Source organism: Asterias amurensis, chromosome 8, assembly GCF_032118995.1.
Source record: "Asterias amurensis chromosome 8, ASM3211899v1".
NCBI classification, from domain to species: domain Eukaryota; kingdom Metazoa; phylum Echinodermata; class Asteroidea; order Forcipulatida; family Asteriidae; genus Asterias; species Asterias amurensis.
The window spans coordinates 18,526,262-18,548,793 of record NC_092655.1 but is presented as its reverse complement, the minus strand read 5'-3'; the positions used below and the strand labels follow the sequence as shown (position 1 = coordinate 18,548,793).

At 42.0% G+C, this 22,532-nt stretch overlaps 1 protein-coding gene across 1 annotated transcript; it reads right to left on the bottom strand.

Annotated features, from left to right (window-relative positions):
- Positions 1-919: 919 nt before the first annotated feature.
- LOC139940287 (uncharacterized) lies at positions 920-22,226 on the bottom strand. Its single transcript, XM_071936481.1, has 4 exons — positions 20,193-22,226; positions 18,901-19,399; positions 9,906-11,890; positions 920-3,439 (listed from the first exon to the last, which is right to left on the bottom strand). The coding sequence occupies exons 1-4, from the start codon at positions 22,224-22,226 to the stop codon at positions 2,900-2,902; spliced, it is 5,058 nt and encodes a 1,685-aa protein (XP_071792582.1). The 3' UTR covers positions 920-2,899.
- Positions 22,227-22,532: the final 306 nt, after the last annotated feature.

The window sequence follows — 22,532 nt, the reverse complement described above, 5'->3', positions numbered from 1 at the left end:
TGAAGCGAATGAGTCAGGCATTGCAAATGACGCAGTCAAGTCGCAGGCATCCAAGGGCACCCTTTATATAGCAGCCATATCGACCCATGACCACGGAGCACTAGAGATAAAAAGACGAGCGCCTACACCCTTACCACCCATACCATCCATTTAAAAACACTGGACACTATAGGTGTAACAAATTGTCAAAGACCAGTCTTCTCACTTGGTGTATCTCAACATATGCATAAAATAACCATTCTGTGAAAATTTTAGCTCAATTGGTCGTCGAAGTTGCGAGGTATAGGTATGAAAGAATAACACACCCTTGTCACACGAAGTTGTGTGCTTTCAGATACTTGATTTCGAGACCTTAAATTCTAAACTTGAGGTCTCGAAATCAAATTCGTGGAAAATTACTTTTTTTTCTTTCGAAAACTGCGTCACTTCAGAGGGAGCCGTTTCTCACAATGTTTGATACATTCATCCTCTCCCCATTACTCGTTACCAAGTAAGGTTTTATGCTGATAATTATTTGAGTAATTACCAATAGTGTCAACTGCCTTTAAGGAGAATGGACGAGGAAGTGTAGATCCGTGACGTGGATAGAATGTACGAACAATTGTTAAAGGAACACGTTGCCTTGGATCGGACGAGTTGGTCAAAACAAAAGCGTTTGTAACCGTTTTTTATATACTGCATACGGTTGGAAAGATGTTTTAAAAGTAGAATACAATGATCCACACAAGTTTGCCTCGAAATTGCGTGGTTTTCCTTCTACTGTGCGAACTAACACGGTCGGCCATTTATGGGAGTCAAAATTTTGACCCCCATAAATGGCCGACGTGTTAGTCGACGAGGTAAAAAGAAAACCACGCAATTTTGAGGCATGTTTGTGTGGATCATTGTATTCTACTTTTAAAACATCTTTCTACCCATATGCATTTTATAAAAAACGGTTACAAACGCTTTTCAAAGACCAACTCGACCGATCCAAGGCAATGTGTTCCTTTAATGTTATTTACGAATCTACACTCAGTCTATTCTCTGACCTAAAGTGATTAACCACAATCTTTGTACTTCGTCAAACGACGTTTAGTCACATTTAAAACTATTTTTGCAAAATTTATAAGCATATAGTATAGAGCTTGAAACATTATCGAGTACAATGTTTTGTTTAAAATTAAGTGTTTTTTTTCTAAAGTAAAATTGTTAAACTGGAAAATGTTTTTGAAAATTGAAACAATATACCATGTTTTAAGCTGTGTTTTTCACCTCATGTTATTTTATGAAAAACAGTTATTTGCAAGTTGAACTACCACTTTAGATGTACTCTCAACTGTTATTTGTAACGAATCATCTACACTTTCATCGATAGAGCGACGTCACAGAAAAATAGCTAAAATTGATATACTAGAAATAATTATTTGACTTCATAATCTGAAGTAAAATATGCCAAAATTATAAGACCATGCTCCCAACTTTGAAAAAGAAAAGGAAGCAAACGGCCAACATTGGCACTGTCAAAGACGACCTGCACTATAGTGTTACACATCACTACACGAAATATTGTTTGTTTTTAAAGTCTTGCACGACTAGACTCCAACATTAGCAAGGATTGCTGAACAGTTCATAACCCATCTCGCCCTAATCTTCGCTCTTCTCGTGACCCATTCTTTGCTTAGACAGTTCCTAGGACCCGTAGCAAATTTGGCGCTCGCACTTTCACAATAACTGCACCCACAGAATGGAACAACAGCCCATCTTTTATTTAGGCCGCAAAATCCACAAAACTTCTGAAAACATACCTTCCCTGTTTAAGTTTTTTCCCACACATTCTTTTCAAACATTTGTAGCTTTTCTGATGAAATTTAGTTGTTTGTTTTGCAATATCATTTTTTTAGTAATATTGTTTTCTATGAGGAGCGTTCTAAGTACTTGTTCTTCTTCTCCGTATACTAATACCAAACCCGTGATTGCTCAATTGGTCATCAGGGTCACGGGAAAATAGTAAAAAAAAACAAAAAAAAAAACAGGGTAATAATTTTTTTCCAGTGGTTTCAAAATATTGAATTTTGGACTTCAAGTTCAAAACTAATCGTTTGCTCAGAAAACTAAAGCATTTCAGGCGAAGAAATTTCAATGGAATTTGTTTCATTAACTTTAAATAATTGAGGTTCGTGCAAATCTGTGTGAACATCTACCAATTTTGTGCACACCCTCCAAATTAATAATCGGTAACAGGAGAGCCCGATCCATAGTGTTATGTTATACGGAACGCTTCTTTAAAGGTTAATATAGATTAATTTTAATTTTGTGCCATGATCTTCGAATCAAGAGTGCTAAAATAAAGAGCAATTAATAGATTGCCAATTACAATGTCCACATGTTTAATCCTGTTTGTTAAGGCTGGTTTATAGTCGGTCGCGCGATGGTCGTGCGATGGAAATCTTGCGCGCGATCCTAAGACTGAGGCCTAAAAACTGTGTCTTTTTATGATTGCGCGTCAAGATTTCCATCGTGCGACCGTCGCGCGACTGACTATAAAGCGGCCTTTACGTTTACGAACCATCCAATGAGAGCGTTTACGAGTTACGAAAGCCGGTCGGTGTGGCATGAGATTCTGTCCCCGGAGATTTCTGCCCCCCATACGGCATGCAAACTGTGTACAAACCACTTCTGGTAGCCCCTCTTTTCAATCCTTCACCTCCACCCCGCGTTAATTTCCCATAATAGGGGACATAATCTCCAGCGGACAGATTTCACTTGGACATAACTAACAACGGATCAATAGCCGTATACGAATCGGTGGCTACAGCTAAGACTACGACTGTTGCTAAGTGTGTTGCTAATACTTCAACGCATGATGACGCAGAAATCTAGCCGTAGCCGTAGCTGTAGCCGATAATTCGGACGCGGCCTATTTTTCTTTGTCCTGGTCCGTGACCTGTTTGACCTCCTCGGGAGCCGGTTGTACTTGGGCAGTGCCGCGTCGAGATGCCGCCGAGGTTGTTGTACCACCAGCCACATCGGTCGATCCCGTATTGGCTCTCCATTCGCACAGCTCCACATCTTTGGCGAGCAGAATGGCGTACAACTTCGGCAAGTAGACACAGAACAGCGTCAAAAAGGAGTTGAGCAAGATGGCGACGCATAAAGTGGCCACCTTCTGGAGTGTGAACTGAGCGGTGATATAGACGGGAACCGCTGCCATGCCGAATACCAGTGTGGAATAAACACTCAGAGCGATGAACTTGGATTCGTTGTAGTTGCTTGGTACCCGGCGGGCCTTGAATGCAAAGTAGCAACAGGCCAAGATCAAAAGGAGGTTGTACGCAATCGATGCCAGGAAACCGTAGCCGAACTTGCAATAAGCTTCGATGTAATTGGTCGGTGGAAAGAAACTGAGCTTTGCTGGCTTTGTGGGGTCCACGAAAGTACCAACGATGGAAATGAAAACCTAAGAAAAATAACACAAATAAACCATGGAAACAGTAAGGAAATTGGACCATAACCAACTATTCAATTCTCCACAACACCAAGTTCACTACAGAAACAGTAAACGAAATTAAATTGAAATTTTGTTTACATGGGTGCCTTTTTGTGACTGGGAACACAGTGCGAGGTCTCATGAGTGTAATGTGTCGCAGGGGCCGATGTTACAAAGAGTTATCGATTGAGCTGTACATCGATCTTAAAGGAACACGTTGCCTTGGATCGGTCGAGTTGGTCTTTGAAAAGTGTTCGATAACCGTTCGTTACAAAATGCATATTGGGTAGAAAGATGTTGTAAAAGTAGAATACAATGATGTACCCAAATATGCCTCGAAATTGTGTGGTTTTCTTTTAACCTCGTCGACCGGTTGGCCATTTACGGGAGTCGAATTTTTTGGACTCACATAAATTGCCGACCGTGTTAGTTCGCGACGTAAATAGAAAACCGTGCACCGTTGAGTGATAATTTTATTCTACTTTTAAAACAACTTTCCAAACCATAATATGCATTTTATAACAAACGGTTACAAACGCTTTTTAAAGACCAACTCGACCGATCAAAGGCAACGTGTCCCTTTAACTGTTAAGCAAAATGTGGCGTAACTATGCAATCGTTGTGGTGACAATGATAACTCCATCTTAAGATGAATCTAAGTGTTTTGTGAAATCACCGCAGTAATTTGTTACTGGCGATTTTTGATGGTAAGCTCGCACAAGCTTGCTGTGTACAATCAAGACGCAGTTTAGGTTTTACGCACCACGTAAACTTACCGTAACAGAAACGATGCTGCTCACAATGATCAGCTGAGAACGTGAACCGATAAAGCGGGGACACTTGTTCGACTTTTTGCCAGCATCAAAGATCCTGAAGATACGGTTAACCTTGAGCAGTGTCGGAGCATACGTCAGGCCGAAACAAACCGATATCAGAATGTCCAATGCTCGGCACGAAACGTCCGTGGGTGGAAAGAGCACCAAGAAAGGCGACAAGAAGGCGAGTGACAGCCCAAAGATGTTGATGCTGCTCAGCTCTCGACCCGCTGCTTTGATCAGGACGTTTTGGCGGTAGTAGAAGAGCCCGAAGGAAGCAAGTCCAGAGAGGATCAGACCAAAAGCAGACAGGACAATGATCACTATCACAATCGGTTCAGACCAATCTGGAGGGGTAGGTACAATCAAGGTACACTTCAGGAAGTTGAAGTCTGGCCAGGTATACTCCGGGCACGCTTCGCAGGAGGACTCTCTGACAATGGCATCATCTGGGCATTTCTGGCACCCGAGGCAGCATTTCTGCTCCAGGGGTACCTCGATAAACCCTGCCCGACAGGTGTCACGACAGAGTGAAACAAGGGGATCCGGCGACCCTCCGGGCCACACGATGTCCGTGGTGTCTATTTGCAGGGGGTTTGCAGAGGAGCCAATCCAATCCCCCACATAGACAAACTTGTGGTCATCGTCAACCTCCTGGAAGACAAAGACATTGTAAGTCCCACCAGGATTGCCGTTTTCATCGAAACTGTAGTTACTGTCGATCCCCTCGAACTTGACATTTAAGAGGTACGGATATAAATCATAACCGGTTATGTTTTGCAGGACAGCATCGCAGTCAACATCACTGGTGCACTTATCATTTATCAAGTCCTGCAATCCGTAAGCAAATGTACTGATAGCATCTGGTATGGTGTTGTCATTGCCGAAGGTAGGTAACCTCGATGGGCAGTCTGCTAAGCTCGAACAACCATTGTCAGCCAAAAATTCATCTCTCAGAGCACCAAACCACGGGCTGAAGGGCTCCTCCTTTAGTTGCAACGAGCGGTAATACTCAAGGAAACCTGGAACTGTATGGGAATTTACGTTAATGAAAACAGATCCGTCCAGAAGTTCTAGGTTCGCACCGTTGTGAAGCAACCCGCGTTTGTCTACCCACGCATCGGTAGCTACGAACGTTATATGATGCAAGTCGGCTACGTCATCAACCGATCTCAGAACGGCAGCCGCTCCTTCGGTAAACGTGATCATGACTACGACTTTGGCCTTCGGAAAGTTCACAAGATTGAGCACCAGTTCGTCGAACTCCGCTTTCGGAGCTTCGGGTCTTATCGGAACCGAATAAGCAACGCATATGTCGTGTTCCTCCGCAAGATCGAGCAGGGCTTGGGCACCGTGGATTCCGTAACTGTTAAGTTGAAAATACAAGCCGATGTACTTCCACCCGAATCGAAGGAGGATGTCGACGATGGCCGTGGCTTGCAGGCTGTCGGGAGGGTTCGTTCGGAGGAAGTACGGGAATCGACTCTTTACGCTGAGCTCGTTGCTCGTTGCATACGGGGATATAACAGGGATGCGGTACAGACTGGCAGCAAGTGCGGCCATGATGCTCGTACCACTCGATTCGGTGCCTATGATGCACAGCAACTTTCCATCAGTATCTGATGGCGGGATCTTCTTGAACTCGACATCCTCTTGGGGTTTCTCGGCTGTACTGGCCAGAGCAAGAGCAGTCCAGAACGACATGGGCTCAGAGTAGCAGTCGTTTCTGATGTCAAACCCGATGGTTACATCAGGTAGGAGATCTCTCCTTTTGTTGATGCCTTCAACAGATTGCATAAACAGCGCAACTACCTCACTTCCCCATGGGTGCAGGACTCCGGTGCAAGGAGGTCCCGATGTCCACTGAGTCATAGGGAACAGCCCTCCGAGAGTGACGTTACCGGGTTGGGTAAACCTAACATGGCCCTCAATCGGTACTGCATCCACCATGCCCGGAACCGCGATCAACATCATTAAATAACGAAACATCTTCACGAACGGGAGTCGTACTTGCCACCAGTAGTAACTTCACTTTAGTCTCGTGTTTTCTGCAGCGATAATCACACTTTATCTCGATGCATGGCTGACTATTGCCAAAATGTCCGACAAATGCTAAAATGTCTAGCTTTACGTAGAGCGGCTTTTAAAGATAAAAATATATCTGCAGGACACTAATTGGTGTCCAATGGTGCAAACCACCCCACACGCACAATTCAAGAGTAAATGGCTGACTCAATTCAAAATCCACCTTTAAATACTTTACGAAAAAATATAAAGGTACCCAACGGAGGGAACTGTACTACTAGTATTAGTCATTGTCTATGCTATCAATCACCATGGAACATATTTTTTTCCCAAAGGTTTGGCTGCAGTTTTTTATTTGTAGTGAAAATATAATATCTCCAGACACTTCACAATGACACCAATCTTCTACAAACGTTTCAGGACGGTCCATCATTGTTCCTAAACCGCACAATTTTCTCTCACGTCATGTGTAAGTGGCTTAATTTGATTTTCTATTGTGCAAGCGAATGAAGCTTTTGAAACAAGTTGTCATAAGTGACGAGAATAGTATTTGAGTGTTGGAACAGTACAAATTATGAAGTAATTCTGTTGTTAAAAGAAACTACACCCCGCATTAAAGACACTAGACACTATTGGTGTATATCAACGCCCAGTCTTCTCACTTGGTGTATCTCAACATATGCATAAAATAACAAACCTGTGAAAAATTGAGCTCAATTGGTAGTCGAAGTTGCAAGATAATAATGAAAGAAAAAAACACCCTTGTCACACGAAGTTGTGTGCTTTCAGATGCTTGTTTTCGAGACCTCAAATTCTAAATCCAAGGTCTCGAAATCAAATTCGTGGAAAAGTACTTCTTTCTCGAAAATTATGTCACTTCAGAGGGAGCCGTCTCTCACACTGTTTTATACTATCAACCTTTCCCCATTACTCGTTACCAAGTAATGTTTTATGCTAATAATTATTTTAAATAATTACCAATAGTTTCCACTGCCTTTAAGATGAGGTATAGCAATGAATCTGTCACAAACCGCTTCGCACACACAAGCAAAAGAAGAACAAAAATCGCCTCGGAGACAGAAGGAAAGTTTTTTTGTATGAACATTTTATCACCCCCCCCCCAAAAAAAAAACCCAAACAAAAACAAACATAAATACAACCCTGCAGTGTAGCTATACTGCTTCCCGATTCCCGCGTGTAGTGATCCATAACAATACTACTCAGGTGGGATTCGAACCCTTGAACCCACTTTCTGGAGCAGATGACTTAATCCTTTTCGTATTGTGGCGTCAGTTTGACCCAGAAATTGGTCAGCCCGCCTCCATTGTACGTTGGTTTTGTATTGTTGGGTTCAATGTTATTAAACTTGGATTACAAAAATTCATTCGAGATCAAATCCGATTCTTGTGGGTGCATCGATCCCAACTACATTCAGTACTCGATCGCTCTCTCCATCACTGTACAAACGACGATAAAGAGCATGCAGAAATGCCGACGACGAGCTTGTTTGCTAAACTCAGGTTCAACGTCCCCAGTCAGAAGACCGATGACACATTGAGGAAACAGCACGAGATGCCGGCACGTTGCCAAAACAAGGAGCCGGAGCAATGATTGGAGTTGACAGCACAGACCAGATGGTAATGTTTGTATGATTTTATTATGTTTTCTTTAAAGGTACAGGACACTATTGGTAATTACTAAAAACAATATATATATCTGAAAGCACACAAAGTTGTGCTTTCAAAGGAGTTTTTTTTTCTCTTTCATTCTTTTGCAAACTTCGATGACCAATTGAGCCTTTGTTTGTTATTTTATGCATAAAATGTTATGAATACAAGTGAGATTATTGGTCTTTGACAATATTACAAAACGTGTCCAGTGCCTTTAATAATACTAGAAGCTGTGATGATTAAATTAGCTGTTCTGAATTTTGCGTGGATTCACATACATTATGTGCATCACGGAGTATGCCACCCTACGTTTTTTAATTTTTTTAGGGCCCGTGAGGTGATGATAAACTTATACAGACGATTTTGTGGTAGACTTATATGGGGTGTCGTTTCCATACTACCACGTTGGTAAAGTTATTTGTATATCTATACTGTGGTGTTACCGCTTGATAGGGTGTAGTTTGTATTACTGTTACATATGATAGCATACATCTTCAATGGTGAAGTCCTTATTCAGCTATCTACAGCTAAACTAGGATGGTGCAGAAGTGACGTCACAGGCAAAGTGCATTATGAAATAAGGTGAAGTTAAGGTTTCGACAAGACAAAAATACAGTTAAAGAACATCCAATCGTCATTTTACCCCTGAACAGAATTCACCCGGTATCGGATATCGGGTATCGGAGGGAGGGAGGGGAGGGGAGGGGGACACCCTCAACCAAATCTTGGTCAGGCTATGGTAAGGCTGGTAAAAGTGATTCAAATGGGTTAACTCACTATGCGTCATTGTTTCGTGAACATTTGATAGAGATTCCGGTTCACACTGACCCTCATGGGACCCAGAAAACGGATCAGTTTTGACCCTAGAGTTTCTCTTAGAGTGTATGGTTTTTATGAATCATAAGATCAACCTTTTCATTGTTCATGAACAAAGTGCGCCGGTTGGCATGGCCGGCAGAATGATAGCAAAACAACTAATTGTGTTAAAAGGTTTTCTCCTAAATTAATGGGCTGAAATATCTCTTTCATGATGCGTTGCTTTGTTTCCGTTTAGGCTTTCCATAGTTTTCCAACCTTGGTTGGCAAAAACTCGGGCTGTGACGTTACTTGAGAAAGGTCTATAGACACCTAGACTTGACTCAAGTCCCAATCCCGTGCTATTGCCAGATGTGACAACCTGTTCCGGGACCACGATAGCTACATTTTGACTGCAGGCATGCTTAGGGAACTCTCGCACGAGAACGGGACTTGAATCAAGTCTACTACAGATCCCTTGCTTTGGCCGCCATCTGTGATAAATCGTTCACGAGTGATCAGGGCCCAGTTTCATAAAGTCTGTAAGCACAAAAATGTGAAATTTCCTCCAAGCAAATTTTCATTTGTTGCACATTGCTTGATACTGGTATTTAGCTGTTGTTTAAGTCAAATCCTGAAAATCACATGGAAATATGGTTGGTAATCCTGTTTTTATCCAGGAAGGAATTTCATGCTAAGCAAATCTTTGTGCTTACAGGCTTTATGAAATTGGGCCCAGCTATCACTGACTGAAAGTAGTGCATGGTGCGTACACGTCGCGTGCACGATTCTAATGATTTACATCAAAGATAGCGGTTAATGACGTCATGTTCAATCTATTAGGGCCCAATTTCAGTGAGCTGCTTAACAACCGATTTGGTGCTTACTGTGCGATTTCAATTTCATAGTGCAGCTAGCTATAAGCACACGAAAAAGGCATGCTAACCTTTCGGCGCTAACTACACGAACATGAATTACGTCACAATGCAAATCCATGGTGAAGGCGCAAGATGTTCTTGCTTATCTGTGAAATAGGCTTACACCTTAGAAAATGTGTCTGCTACAGTAAGCAGGAAAAAGTGCTTACCGTCCAGCAGCGCTATGAAATTGGGTACTGCATATTTAACTTACCATGACAACAACGGCACCGAACACCATGAGAAGCAGGGGACCTGAGCCAATAAAGCGGGGACACTTGTTGGACTTCTTTCCCGCCTCGAAGATCCTATGGATACGGTTGACCTTCAGCAAGGTGGGAGCATACGTCAGGCAGAAGCAGATGGACACCAAGATCTCTGATACACGACACGAAACATCCGTCGGTGAAATCAGCAACAGAAACGGGGAGAGAAATGCAAGGGACAGGCCCAGGATGTTGATGCTGCTCAGCTCTCGGCTGGCTGCCTTCATCAGCGCGTGGTGGCGGTAGTAAACGAGACCGGCAGCTGCCATTCCGGAGAGACCAACACCGAGACACGAGGAAGCTATGATGGCAACCACGACCGGTTCGTTCCAATCAGGCGGGGTAGGAGTAATCGGCTGACACTCGGCGAAACTGATGTCCGGCCACTGGTCTTCCGGGCACGCCTCACACGAGGAATTTCTGACAATGGCATTATCTGGACATTTCTGACAGCCGGAGCAACATTTTTGTTCCAGAGGGACTTCTATAAATCCTGGATCACACCAGTCGCGGCAAAGGGATGTGGGTGGGTCCATTGACCCTCCCACCCATTCTGAGGGTGGTGTTCTGATGTACAGGTGGTCATCATGATAACCAAGCCATTCCCCCATTCGCTCAAACCGACCGACGGAGTTTCTTACTTGAAAGGTGAGTACTCTGTAGTTTCCGCTTGCATCACCGTTTGCGTCGAAACTGTAATTGCCGAGCATTCCCTGGAAATTTACGCTCTTCAGATATGGAAGGAAGTCGTGTCCAGTAATTGTCGGAATGATCGAGCTACAGTTTAGACTATTACCGCACTGATCTTCTAGCAAATTGTGGAGAGCATAAGCGTAAGCGTAAACGGAATCCACTACGGCGGCATCGTTGTTGTCTATCGGAATTGGACATGCTGTTAGGTTGGAACATCCCGCATCATTCATCCAATTATCTCTGTATTCTTGAAACCATGGGTTAAAAGCCGTGGGGTTGTGTTGCAGGGCGCGGTAATACTCGCTGAAACCTGGGATCGACTGGTAATATGGCACGATGAATATACCACCGTGCAAGTCGGAAATCCTGTTAATGTTATCATTCAGGAAGACAGTATGTGTCCACCCGTCCGTTCCAATATACGTAATGTTAGGCGGATCCATCATGCGACTGATTGTGTTGAGAATGAGACCTGCGACGGAGGTACTCATGAACATCACCACGACTTTTGCTTTCGGAAACTTCACCAGATTGAGGGCAGCCTCTTCAAGTTCAGATTGCGGCGCGCCCGATCGGACTGAAACCGAAAAGGCCACACAGATGTCATGTTTGATGGAGAGGTCGAGGACGGCCTGGGCACCGTGGATCCCGTAGCTGCTCAAGTCGAAGAACAGCCCGATGTACTTCCATCCGTACCGGAGGAGGATGTCAATGATTGCCGAGGCCTGGAGTTTGTCAGGGGCCACGGTACGGATGAAGTACGGGAACCGACGCTTGTTGCTGAGCTCGTTACTCGTGGCGAATGCAGAAATAAGAGGGATGTGGTACAGACTTGCCGCTTGAGCTGCTATGATACTGGTGCCACTCGATTCAGTTCCAATGATACAGAAGAGATTGCCGCGGTCCGGTGTTGTGATGTGCTTGAACTCAACGTCCTCCGTGGGTCTCTCCGACGTGCTGGCCAGGGCTAGAGCTGACCACAGTGATACCTTCTCAGAGTAGCAGTCATCTCGAAAGTCAAACCCTATGGTGATATTCGGTAGGAGATCTTCTCGCCGATGCACCTCGTCTATTGCGAACATTATCAAGGCGACCATCTCGTTCGCCCATTTCCCCATTTTCCCGCTACACAGCTCATCACTATGAAACGGAAAGATTGCTCCGAGGATGACGTCACCTGGGCGGTTGAAGCTAACCTGAACAGCTTTTGGTATGGCGCCAAATTCAGTCGGTGCTGGAGCTGTCAACATCAACAGCACAAGTAACGCTAACGTCATTGTTAAGAACCAACACAACTTGGTACATACAATCCAGTGTTATCATGGAGTCATAAGATATAACCATTCCACATGGTGTGTCTTAGATCCAGCTTCTATTTTGTTCCGTGTTTGGAAGTTGTCTTTATATGCTCCCCAGTCTGATTAATCTTGTGGTGGCTGTTGCGCATTTTGCGAACATCATCGCCAAGTGTTGTGGATTTTAATCACCAACACAACAAACTACAAATTGTCCAGAGTCCATGTTGTCTTTATTCGACAATCGCCGATCATTTAACCAACTAAGAATAACACCACTGAGATCTTCATGAGCGTATCGGGGATGATAATTTCATTATCTGGTGCAACAGGACGCTCTTCCCGCGCAAACAAAAACATCTTCGGGGAAAAAGAGCGGGAAAAGTAAACATATTGTGTGATTTGTTACAAACCATTAGCATGATGTATATAACGGCTGCTTGTTTTCTAAGAGACTGGGAGAAAAAGTGCAATGATCGATATGCACTCTCAAAGGGAGGGATTTAAAAATTAATCCAAAAGAATTGTAAAAAGTAGGGACCAGCCCATTTTTAGATTTAACATTTTAAATGCTAAGGACTTAGTTTTAAGTATTAAAACGGATTGGTCCCTATTGTAACACTCTTTTTATTAACTTTTAAATCCCTCCCATTTAAAGTATCTTATTTAAATATATGAACTGAAAGTAACGCATTAATTTGCAACGTAAAATCTACCCCATCAGCTGAATGGGGTTATATTTATTACAACACAAACAACCCGTTGTAATAAAGTCAAGCGATGTCTGCCATGACATCATTCAACAAAAAGAGTGAGCTCTGTTAAAATTTGTCCCACCCGTATAAAGTACCATGGCGTACGCATTTCACCCAAACACCTTTGTTTACATCAAAACTCCACATTGGGATTGCTCCAATATTTCACAAAAAAAGTTCTGTAACACATAATACTTGAGTTTGAATCCCTAACCGCAACCCCAACTTAAACCCAATTCTAAACCTCCACCCCAACCCCGACTCCAACCAAAATATTACATAACCTCTATACCCTAACACCAACCCGAACCCCATCCCCGATCCCAACGGGAGTTTTTTTGAGGCCCCAGGAGCCCCACCCTATTGCCGCCCCCCACAAAAAAAAGAAAGAAAGAAAGAAAAAAGTTCCTTTGAGGCACCTATTTCTTGGCTTAGAGTTATGCCAGTCAGACATTATGATACTTATTTATTACCTCCCGCGTAAGGAAACTGTTGTGAGCAAATCGCGAAAGAGTAATAACTGTCATATACTTTTCCTAAACAGCCATCTTAAAAAAAAAACAAAAAAAAAACCAGCTAAATAATCGATCCAACAACTTGGTTAGGGGTCGGTCGGATACCTGTGTGAAGATAATTATGAAAAAAAAATAAAAAAAATAAACAAACAATTACGTCATCGCAACACATAAAAGCCAATTCCACATGCGAAGGTGAACGCGATACAAATGTGGGTATAACAGGCCCTGTTTTCGCTGCGAAAGGAGGGTTGTGACGTCACATTCACGTCAAATTCGCTTCACATTCGCATTCGCAGGAAGTATGCACCGGGTTTTTTATAGTCGTTGCGAAAGTTTGTGACGTCAACATTCGTATCGCATTGACATTCGCAAAAAGTAAGGCTTAACTTGCACTTGAAAAAGCACTCAACCAACAACAAAAGAGAACAAAGTGTCTAGTACCTGGTCGGTACGCTCATTTAATGTTGTTATTCAAACTCGGAGAACACAAGGCAAAAAAATCCATGATATTGAAGACATTTGTTTTTACAATAATGTCTGGGACAAATTTTCCCGCGCTCTGTAAACAAAAAATATATGGTTATTCACAATTTACTTCAAATTTACAACGTCTAAACAATTGTATTTCTATAGAACAAAGTCTCAACACAAAGATGACATTTTTTTGTTATGTGAGTGTATTTTTCCTTTTTCATTTCTACTCAAATCTAACAAAATCCAACATAAACATCGATTCGTGATCGTGGAAGTACGTTGGGGTTATGTCAACCTAAATGAATAAAAACAACACACAGTCTTTATTCACTCTGAAAATAAAATAATATCACCATGAGGACAAGACGTGATTGAAGATGCATTTTGAGTAGAAGTGATTTAAAAATAACTTCTTCTCAGAGTGCGTTCAGTTGAAGTTTGAACTTACCCCCAAAAATACTTTAGGCCTACTGTCCATACTTTGACTGAATGGTTTCTTTGGTACAAAAGTTGTTTCGCAGCATTAAATACACTGGACACTACTATTGGTAAAATGTCAAAGACCAGTCTGCTCACTTGTGTATCTCAACATGTGCATAAAATAACAAACCGGTGAAAAATTTGAGCTCAATTGGTCGTCGAAGTTGCAAGATATTAATGGAAGAAAAAATACCCTTGTCACTTGAAGTTGTGCTTTCAGATGGTTGATTTAGAGGCTTCAAAATCTAATTCTGAGGTCTCAAAATCAAATTCGTGGAAAGTACTTATTTCTCGAATACAACGTACGTTACTTCAGTGGGAGCCGTTTTTCATAATGTTATCATAAGCTCTCTCATTCTCAATACCAAGTAAGTTTTTAAGACAACAATTATAGTAAAAACCAATAGTGTCCACTGCCTTTAGGAGAATGTCATAAACTGTTGGTCAAGAACTGCAGCGTTTAATTCTTTGCAAACAATTCCACAGATTGTCCTTGAGCGACATGATGTGATTATAGTAACAGTTTTAAACTCTGCTATTTGTTGTTTTACGAGCCACGCGGAGATAATCCAAACCATTATACATGGCACCCAATGGTTTGGATTCGAACCCACCATCCCAGCGTTCAAAGGCAGATTTCAAAACGCCCAACCGTCAAAATCAACAATAAAGCGGGGGCACTTGTTGGACTTCTTTCCCGCCTCGAAGATCCTAAGGATACGGTTGACCTTCAGCAAGGTGGGAGCATACGTCAGGCAGAAAAAGACGGACACCAAGATCTTTGATACACGACATGAAACATGGCAGTGGAGGAACAGGCAGTGTTGGATTCGACCTCAATCTCTGTAGGTGATTACAACCATGGACAACTGGTGGTACGCAAACCCCTCATTATTTTAACAAGACACTAGTTTACTTCATCAAAAGGTAACATTTGAGGCTTCCTCCAAAGTATTGAACCATTCTTTCGGCATAGTTTCTGTTTCAAACGCCTGCTTTCTCGATGTTTTTCTATGTCGTATGCAGAAGCTCACATTTTGCGTATAAACTGTTATTGAACCCATTTTTGGCAAAATAAATAATTTTTACTCATCGAGAGCAAAAAAGGTTGAAAATTATTTCAGGGTTAATTTTTGTTGAAAAGTTTGAACCATAAACAATCCTCTCGCAGAAACAGTTGTGAAAGAAAATGACAGATCAGTAACACAGCCACGTCCGCTCTCCAAGCTAGTCGATGTTGCGCCCTCTACCGGTGAGAAACACAAAAACTGGCGTCTACAATATGCTTTTTCATAGTCTATTTCCTCGAAAAATTTGTTTTTTTAGTGACCTATTTTGACCTTGCTTTCGTTTAGGATCGGGTTTTTATCGTGACATAAGATTTGTTGAAATCCTAACCCTAAAAATCTGGAGTAGACTTGCTTTAACGATCACATTGTGGCACACGTTTCTAAAACATTTCAAGGGGACTTTAAAGTCTTTATAAATTGTACAGCATCCTTTGCCAGAAAAGCGAAATCTTTTAAGGACTTCCATAATCTGCAAAATAAAACCTGATTCAAATGTCATACAAACATGTTGAATTTGTAAAGAAACAGGAGTTGTTAAAAATCGTGATGCAAATTTACAATAAATTAACGACACATTGTATACACAAATTCTTTGTAGTTCAATAGTTTTTAATTACGTCATCATCACGTTAGTTCAACCGAACCCCGTGTTTTTGTAATAAACAAAAACTCCATGACTAGTTTTCTGGTTAAAGACCCTGGACACTATCGATAATTGTCAAAAACGAGTCTGGTGTATCTCAACATATGCATAAAATAACAGACCTGTGAAAAATTGAGCTTAATCGGTCGTCGAAGTTGCGAGATATTAATGAAAGAAAAAACACCCTTGTCGCACCATGGTCACCCAAAGTTATGTGCTTCCAGATGGTTGATTTCGAGACCTCAAATTCTAAACGTGATGTCTCGAAATCAAATTATTTTGTGGAAAATTACTTCTTTCTCGGAGGGAGCCGTTTCTCACAATGTTTTATACCACCAACCCCCGCATTACTCGTTCTCAAGAAAGGTTTTATGATAATAATTATTTTGAGTAATAACCAATAGTGTCCACTGCCTTTTATTGTTTGTTCATGCACAGAACCCTCTCACTTCTTTGGAGCATGTATATGGAAAAGCTTCAATCCAATTCTAAATTATGCAATAACACGCGCACGCTGCTCCTATAAACGGCTGTATTGGACGAGAGGGTAATGTTGCTCTAAATTTTGGAATTTAGTTTGGATCAGGGAAAACAGTTCATTGGCAACATGGGTCTACCCTGGCTGAATACCATGAAATACATAAACAAATACAATTATTTGGCCACGATGTGCTGCAATATGACTGATTTTTTTCTCACAAATAACAAGTTTGGTTTACTACCATAGATATACAGGCTATTTATGGTGGGGGTGATGACAGGGGCACGGAAAAGTGGTGTCCTGGTATTTTTTTTCTAGTATTATGGCAAACCGTATAAACCATACCACGAATCTGTACAACCCCGGGGAGGCTTTTATTTGCTTCACAAACCTGTTCTGTGTTGTCAATTGAGTCAGTATTGTGTAAGTGCTCTAGCGTTTCAAGTGTTTCTTTGAGTTTAAATAATTTGTAATAACTATGCCATGTGTATACTTTCAATTTAAAAAGCAGGCTCGGCAGAACTAATATTTAATGGACACCCCCCCCCCAAAAAAAAAAAAAAAAAAAATGAAAAAAAAGAAAAGAAAAGTCTTTTAAGTGGATGTAAAAAAAAACTCCTTTTTGGGGAGGGGGGGACTTTGTTTGAAAAAAAAAAAAATAAAAAATCAAGGATTGAAGTCCGTATTAAAATGTGAAAATATAATGTGCGAAATATACTGTACCAATTTTACACAAAAACTTCTTTAAAATTTGAAGTGATATGCCTACGTTTGTTAATCACTCTAACTATTAATGACAATACAAAACCTATACAGCGTGCAGCTTTCGATAACAACATTTTGATAATCATTTCACTTCGAAGTCAGGTGGTTATGGACAAATATTTCAGTTTTAATCCCGATATTTCCAATGATGGTACCGCTCAGAATTTCGGAATTTTACCACCTTTTGAAATGGAATTTCCACAGGATAGTATTTTTTTTTTTTTTTTTTTTGGGGGGGGGGGGTGGGTATAATATATATATCTATGTAGGATTTAAACAAATCGAAACAGTTCCAAGAAAAAACACGGGTATACTTTGCCTTTTAGCCTATATTCCTTACATGCACAATGACTGAAAGTGCTGATAACAAAACTCAATTCTAAAACATAATGATATTACATCACTTAGATCACGATTGCCCTTTCATCAAAAGAAAATAGGACTCAACTTGAATTTGGCCAAATATTAAACATTTCCATTACTCGTTTCACATGGTCCCAGTCATGTGATGGAAATTGCAGTATTTCTTACCATGGATGGCCAAAGTTACGTGGTGCAAAAAAAGATACAATGATATTGTTTTTTAATTTGCTTGTTATTGCTTTGGACTTTGATACAAGAAAAAAACACAACGTCAGTCAAGATTTGATTAACCTTTAGTTGTGGTGATAGGAACTGCCGTTAATTCGATAAAAAAAGTACGGTCAAACTGACTGCATTGACTGCATCGAGGGGCGCTTTCAACGGCCAACTTGATTGCATCACAGCGTTTTAATCTTATATTGACTTCTTGCCTTCTTGTTTCTCTGGCAAATTATCGACTTTGTTTTTGTTTTGTATTTCCCTTCAGAAGATGCATTCGTACTTATTTTATCTGCTCTCTTTCACACTTACTACAATTTGTTATTTTTTAAAACTTCTCGCATTTGCATTGTTCATTATTTTAAGCTTTAGTATACAGGGTGTCTCAAAAAAAAGGTAATCCTACTTTAAAGGGTTTTTATGGACAGACTATAATGATTACCAGCAGAAAGCATGGCATCATCTTAAAGCTGAAACCTTGTGCTTTCTAATGATACATTTGGTTACATTCAAGGGTCACGCATCAGCGAGCATCATTGTCTTGAAAATGTGGTGCAAAAATGCAGTTGGTTCACTTTTGAACCCATGTCATTTTGGCGGAGCATTCCCCGCCTAGGCAGAGCATTCCCCGCCTGGGCAGAGCGTTCCCCACCTGGGCAGAGCGTTCCCCACCTGGGCAGAGCATTCCCCGCCTGGGCAGAGCATTCCCCGCCTGGGCAGAGCATTCCCCGCCTAGGCAGAGCATTCCCCGCCTAGGCAGAGCATTCCGCCTGGGCAGGTTAGCTTTGCAATTCGCCCGAGCGAACAAATATAAAGTGGCCCATTCGAATCAGTAATACGGGAGTTGTTTTTTTGCCATGTCACATTATGCGAAATTGAAATCATGCAACCTTGTGCCCATCGCACCTTTGTGCCGTGTATGTTGTTTTGTTGAGTCACAGGAATGAGGAAAGTACCACGTGTATAAAGTGCTGTATAAATAATCATCTTTAAGAATAAGTAATCATAAGTAATCATCTTTAAGAATGAACTTGTTTCTAGATTATAATAACAGAACCCATACAACAAAGTTATACGTGCAAATGAAGTGTTCTTGTCTGCAACTAGTGTTTATATACCGTGTACTTAAATTAGTAGTAGTTTGGATTAGATTGACAAGACGGTTCCAATGACTTCGTTTTACATACCGGAAGCAGAGGGCATAGCGCCTGCCGCTGGTTTGACTAGGATCCTCTGCTGAGGGTTAGTGACCACGGCAGACACAGACGTATTCGCCTTCCACTCACACAGTTCTACCTCAACATCAAACCGTATGGCGTACAGTTTAGGCAGATAGACGCAAAAGAGCGTCAAGAACGCGTTCAGAAGTAACGCAAGACAGAACGTTGCTACCTTCTGCAAAGTGAACACAGCAGTGATGTAGACGGGAACCGCTGCCATGCCGAATACCAGTGTGGAATAAACACTCAAAGCGATGAACTTGGATTCGTTGTAGTTGCTTGGTACCCGGCGGGCCTTAAATGCGTAGTAGCAACAGGTCAAGATTATCAGGAGGTTGTACGCAATCGATGCCAGGAAACCGTAACCGAATTTGCAAAAGGTTTCGATGTAGCCGGTAGCGGGGATGAAGTACTGTTTCTCGGGTGTGCTCGGGCTGATCAGAGCTCCGATGAAGCTGATCACAATCTAGTACAAACAATATTATGAAATGGTTCCCCTTAAAAACATGATCAACACATGTGTAAATCAAGTAAACTTGTCAGTTACTGTACAGCGCACGCTCGTTTTGTATTATTTGTTTATGAAAAGAAATATAATTTGATGTTTTTAATTGCTTACAAACGAAAAGGACCTATGACATAAGTGCAAAGTTAATGACCCGACTTTTCGACAATTGCAGAGTTTTTATCGAATGCTTTATAACATCGTAACACAACACACGTTATTAAAGTTAAATAGAAGCTTGCTTCTGTTACACTATTATAGTTTTCGAGTTTTCGAGAAACATCAGGTCGTAAATTTAATATTTTGAATTTAATATTCACATTTTGCTGAAAAAAAAAAAACGTAAATCGAAGAATTAAAATAATTCATTATTTTTTTCACGGAACTCTAAAAAGTACTGAGAATATAGTGCTAACATAGATCGGTGTAAGGGTAAAACCAAAGCTAATAATGGGTTATCCACGAAGCAAATGTAACATACAAACGTTCTGAAGCCGCTTATAAGGGGATGGATGGCTCCTGAACTAATCACAGCTTAGATTGAACTTACTTGGTCGTGAACGGGTAAAAAACTAAGAACGAATCGTGAACCATTAAAATATTAAAGTTTGATTTGATCTTATTTTCGAAGGAAGGATAAGTGAGAGATAAGATTGATGGCGAGTGATGGCCAAGGAGGAACTGCTTAAAAAATGGATAGTAAACGGCGATATGAAAGCTTAAACGAAAGATAATTTTATGGAATGCCTCTTACCGTGATGATGAAAGCAACGAGTACGAAGACAATCTGGACCCGTGGACCGATGAATCGAGGGCGCTTGTTGGACTTCTTACCCGCCTCGAAGATCCTGTGGATCCGGTTGACCTTCAGGAGCGTCGGAGCATACGTCAGTGTGATGCACAAAGATACCACTATCTCGGACGACAGACATGAAACATACGTCGGGGGTAGAAGAAGCAAGAATGGAGACACAAAAGCCAAGGCGAGTCCCAGGATGTTGATACTACTCAGCTCTCGACTTGAAGCCTTGACTAGGATGTGTTTACGGTAGAAGAACAGACCTGCAGCTGCGAGAGCGGAGAGTGCCAGACCAAAGACAGATAGGACAATAATGACAACAACCACCGGATCGTTCCAATCTGGCGGGGTGGGGATGATCGGGAGACATCGTTTAAAAGTCTCATCGGGCCACAGATCCTTCTGGCATTCCTGACACATGGTCTTATTGGCAACGATTGCATTTATTGGGCAGCGTTGGCAGCCAAAGCAACACTTTTCCTCAAGTGGTATTTCAATGGAGCCAGAGGAGCATACGTCGACGCAAAGTGATGTGGGTGGCTGGGTCCCAACCCACTGTACCGCTGATGTGTTCAAACGTAAGGGCTCTGCCTCTTCCAGGTCCCACTCGCCTATCTCGACAAACTCAAAATTACCAGACATATCTCTCTGCAGGTTAAGAATGCGGAGTATCCCACCTGGATCACCGGAGCTGTCAAACCTGTAATGACCCGCAATTCCTTCAAAATCGACTTTCATTAGATACGGTAAAAGATCGTTACCGGTGAGTGTTTGCAATGTCACCGCACAGGTGTCATTCACACAAAAGTCGTCCAGCAAGTTTTGGAGAGCATTGGCGTAGGCTAAAACTGCATCGACAACGAAGTTATCGTTGGAGTTGAGTCGTATAGGACAATCTGTTAAGCGGGAGCAGCCTTTTTCCTGCATCTGTTCCATCTGAAAGTCATTAAACCATGGAGTTTTTTGGCTAGTATCAGGATCACTTTCAAGTTGACGGAAGTATTCCTCGAAACCTGGGATGATGTGGTACTTCAAACGGAGAAAAATACTTCCGCGAACGCTTTCCAATTCAACACCGTGTTCTTTCAATGTGTTAAAATAACCCCATGCGTCACCGGCAATGAAAGTGAACGAGTGATTCTGAACTTCTTTATTGATGTTGCTGATGATGGCACCAGCGACATCCGATGAGGTGAACATAACCACAACTTGTACCTTCGGGAAAACGCTTACCTTCTGAACTGCCTCGTCTAGTTCCGTTTTGGGTGCATTGGACCTTACGGGTACCGAAAATGCAAGACAGATGTCTCGTTCCACTGCAATTTTCTGTATTTCTTGCGCTCCATGGATGCCGTAGCTGCTAAAGTCAAAGTAGAGACCTATGTACTTCCAATTGAATCGGAGAAGGATGTCGACGATAGCAGAGGCTTGGAGTTTGTCTGGAGGGACGGTCCGGAGGAAGTTCGGAAACCTGCTCTTGTCGCTCAGCTCATTACTCGTCGCAAAGGCTGAGATTATTGGGACGCGGTAAATGTTAGCGGCTTGGGCAGCTGGGATGCTTGTACTACTGGAAACCGTTCCAACAATCCCGATAAGATTGCCTCTTTTTGGGGTTGATATCTTCTTAAAGTCGACATAGGTCTGGTTTCTATCCGATGTGCTTGCCAAGGCAAGAGTGGACCACAATGCAGCTATCTCCGAGTAGCAGTCATCGCGGATATCATAACCGATGGTGATGTTCCTGAGTAGATCGTCGCGGCCGTTGATCTCATTAATTGCGTAGATAAAGGTCTCTGACAGCTCGATTGCCCATCGACTGAGTCCACCTCCACACGGCGTCGAGGACCAGGAGTGGAACGGGAAGGTTGCACCGAGGATAACATCCCCAGACCGGGCGAAACTCACTTGTGCAGTCGCTGGTACGGCGGTGCCATCCAATCGCAAAGGAAGTACTAACATTAGTAGAACAATTCGTTCATAAAATGCCATCTTGCATCCGTATTGATTCTCAGCTTTAAAATAATAGTCCTCTCCAAAGGCCTGTGTATCGGCTAGATTATTTTTTTTACGCATGTAGCAAAGAGATATCGCCACAGAAAGATTTTCTAAAAGATATATATTGTTGCGATACTATTTTAAAATCTCAGCTAGCATTATTGTAGCCAGGGTGCTCGTCTCTCTCTCTTTCTCTCTCTCTCTCTCTTGATTTTTCCGTCACTCTACCGTTTATATCCACTCCGAGGACAATGCGAGATTTAATATTACATTTAGAGGTTTAATTCAATGCCACCAGGA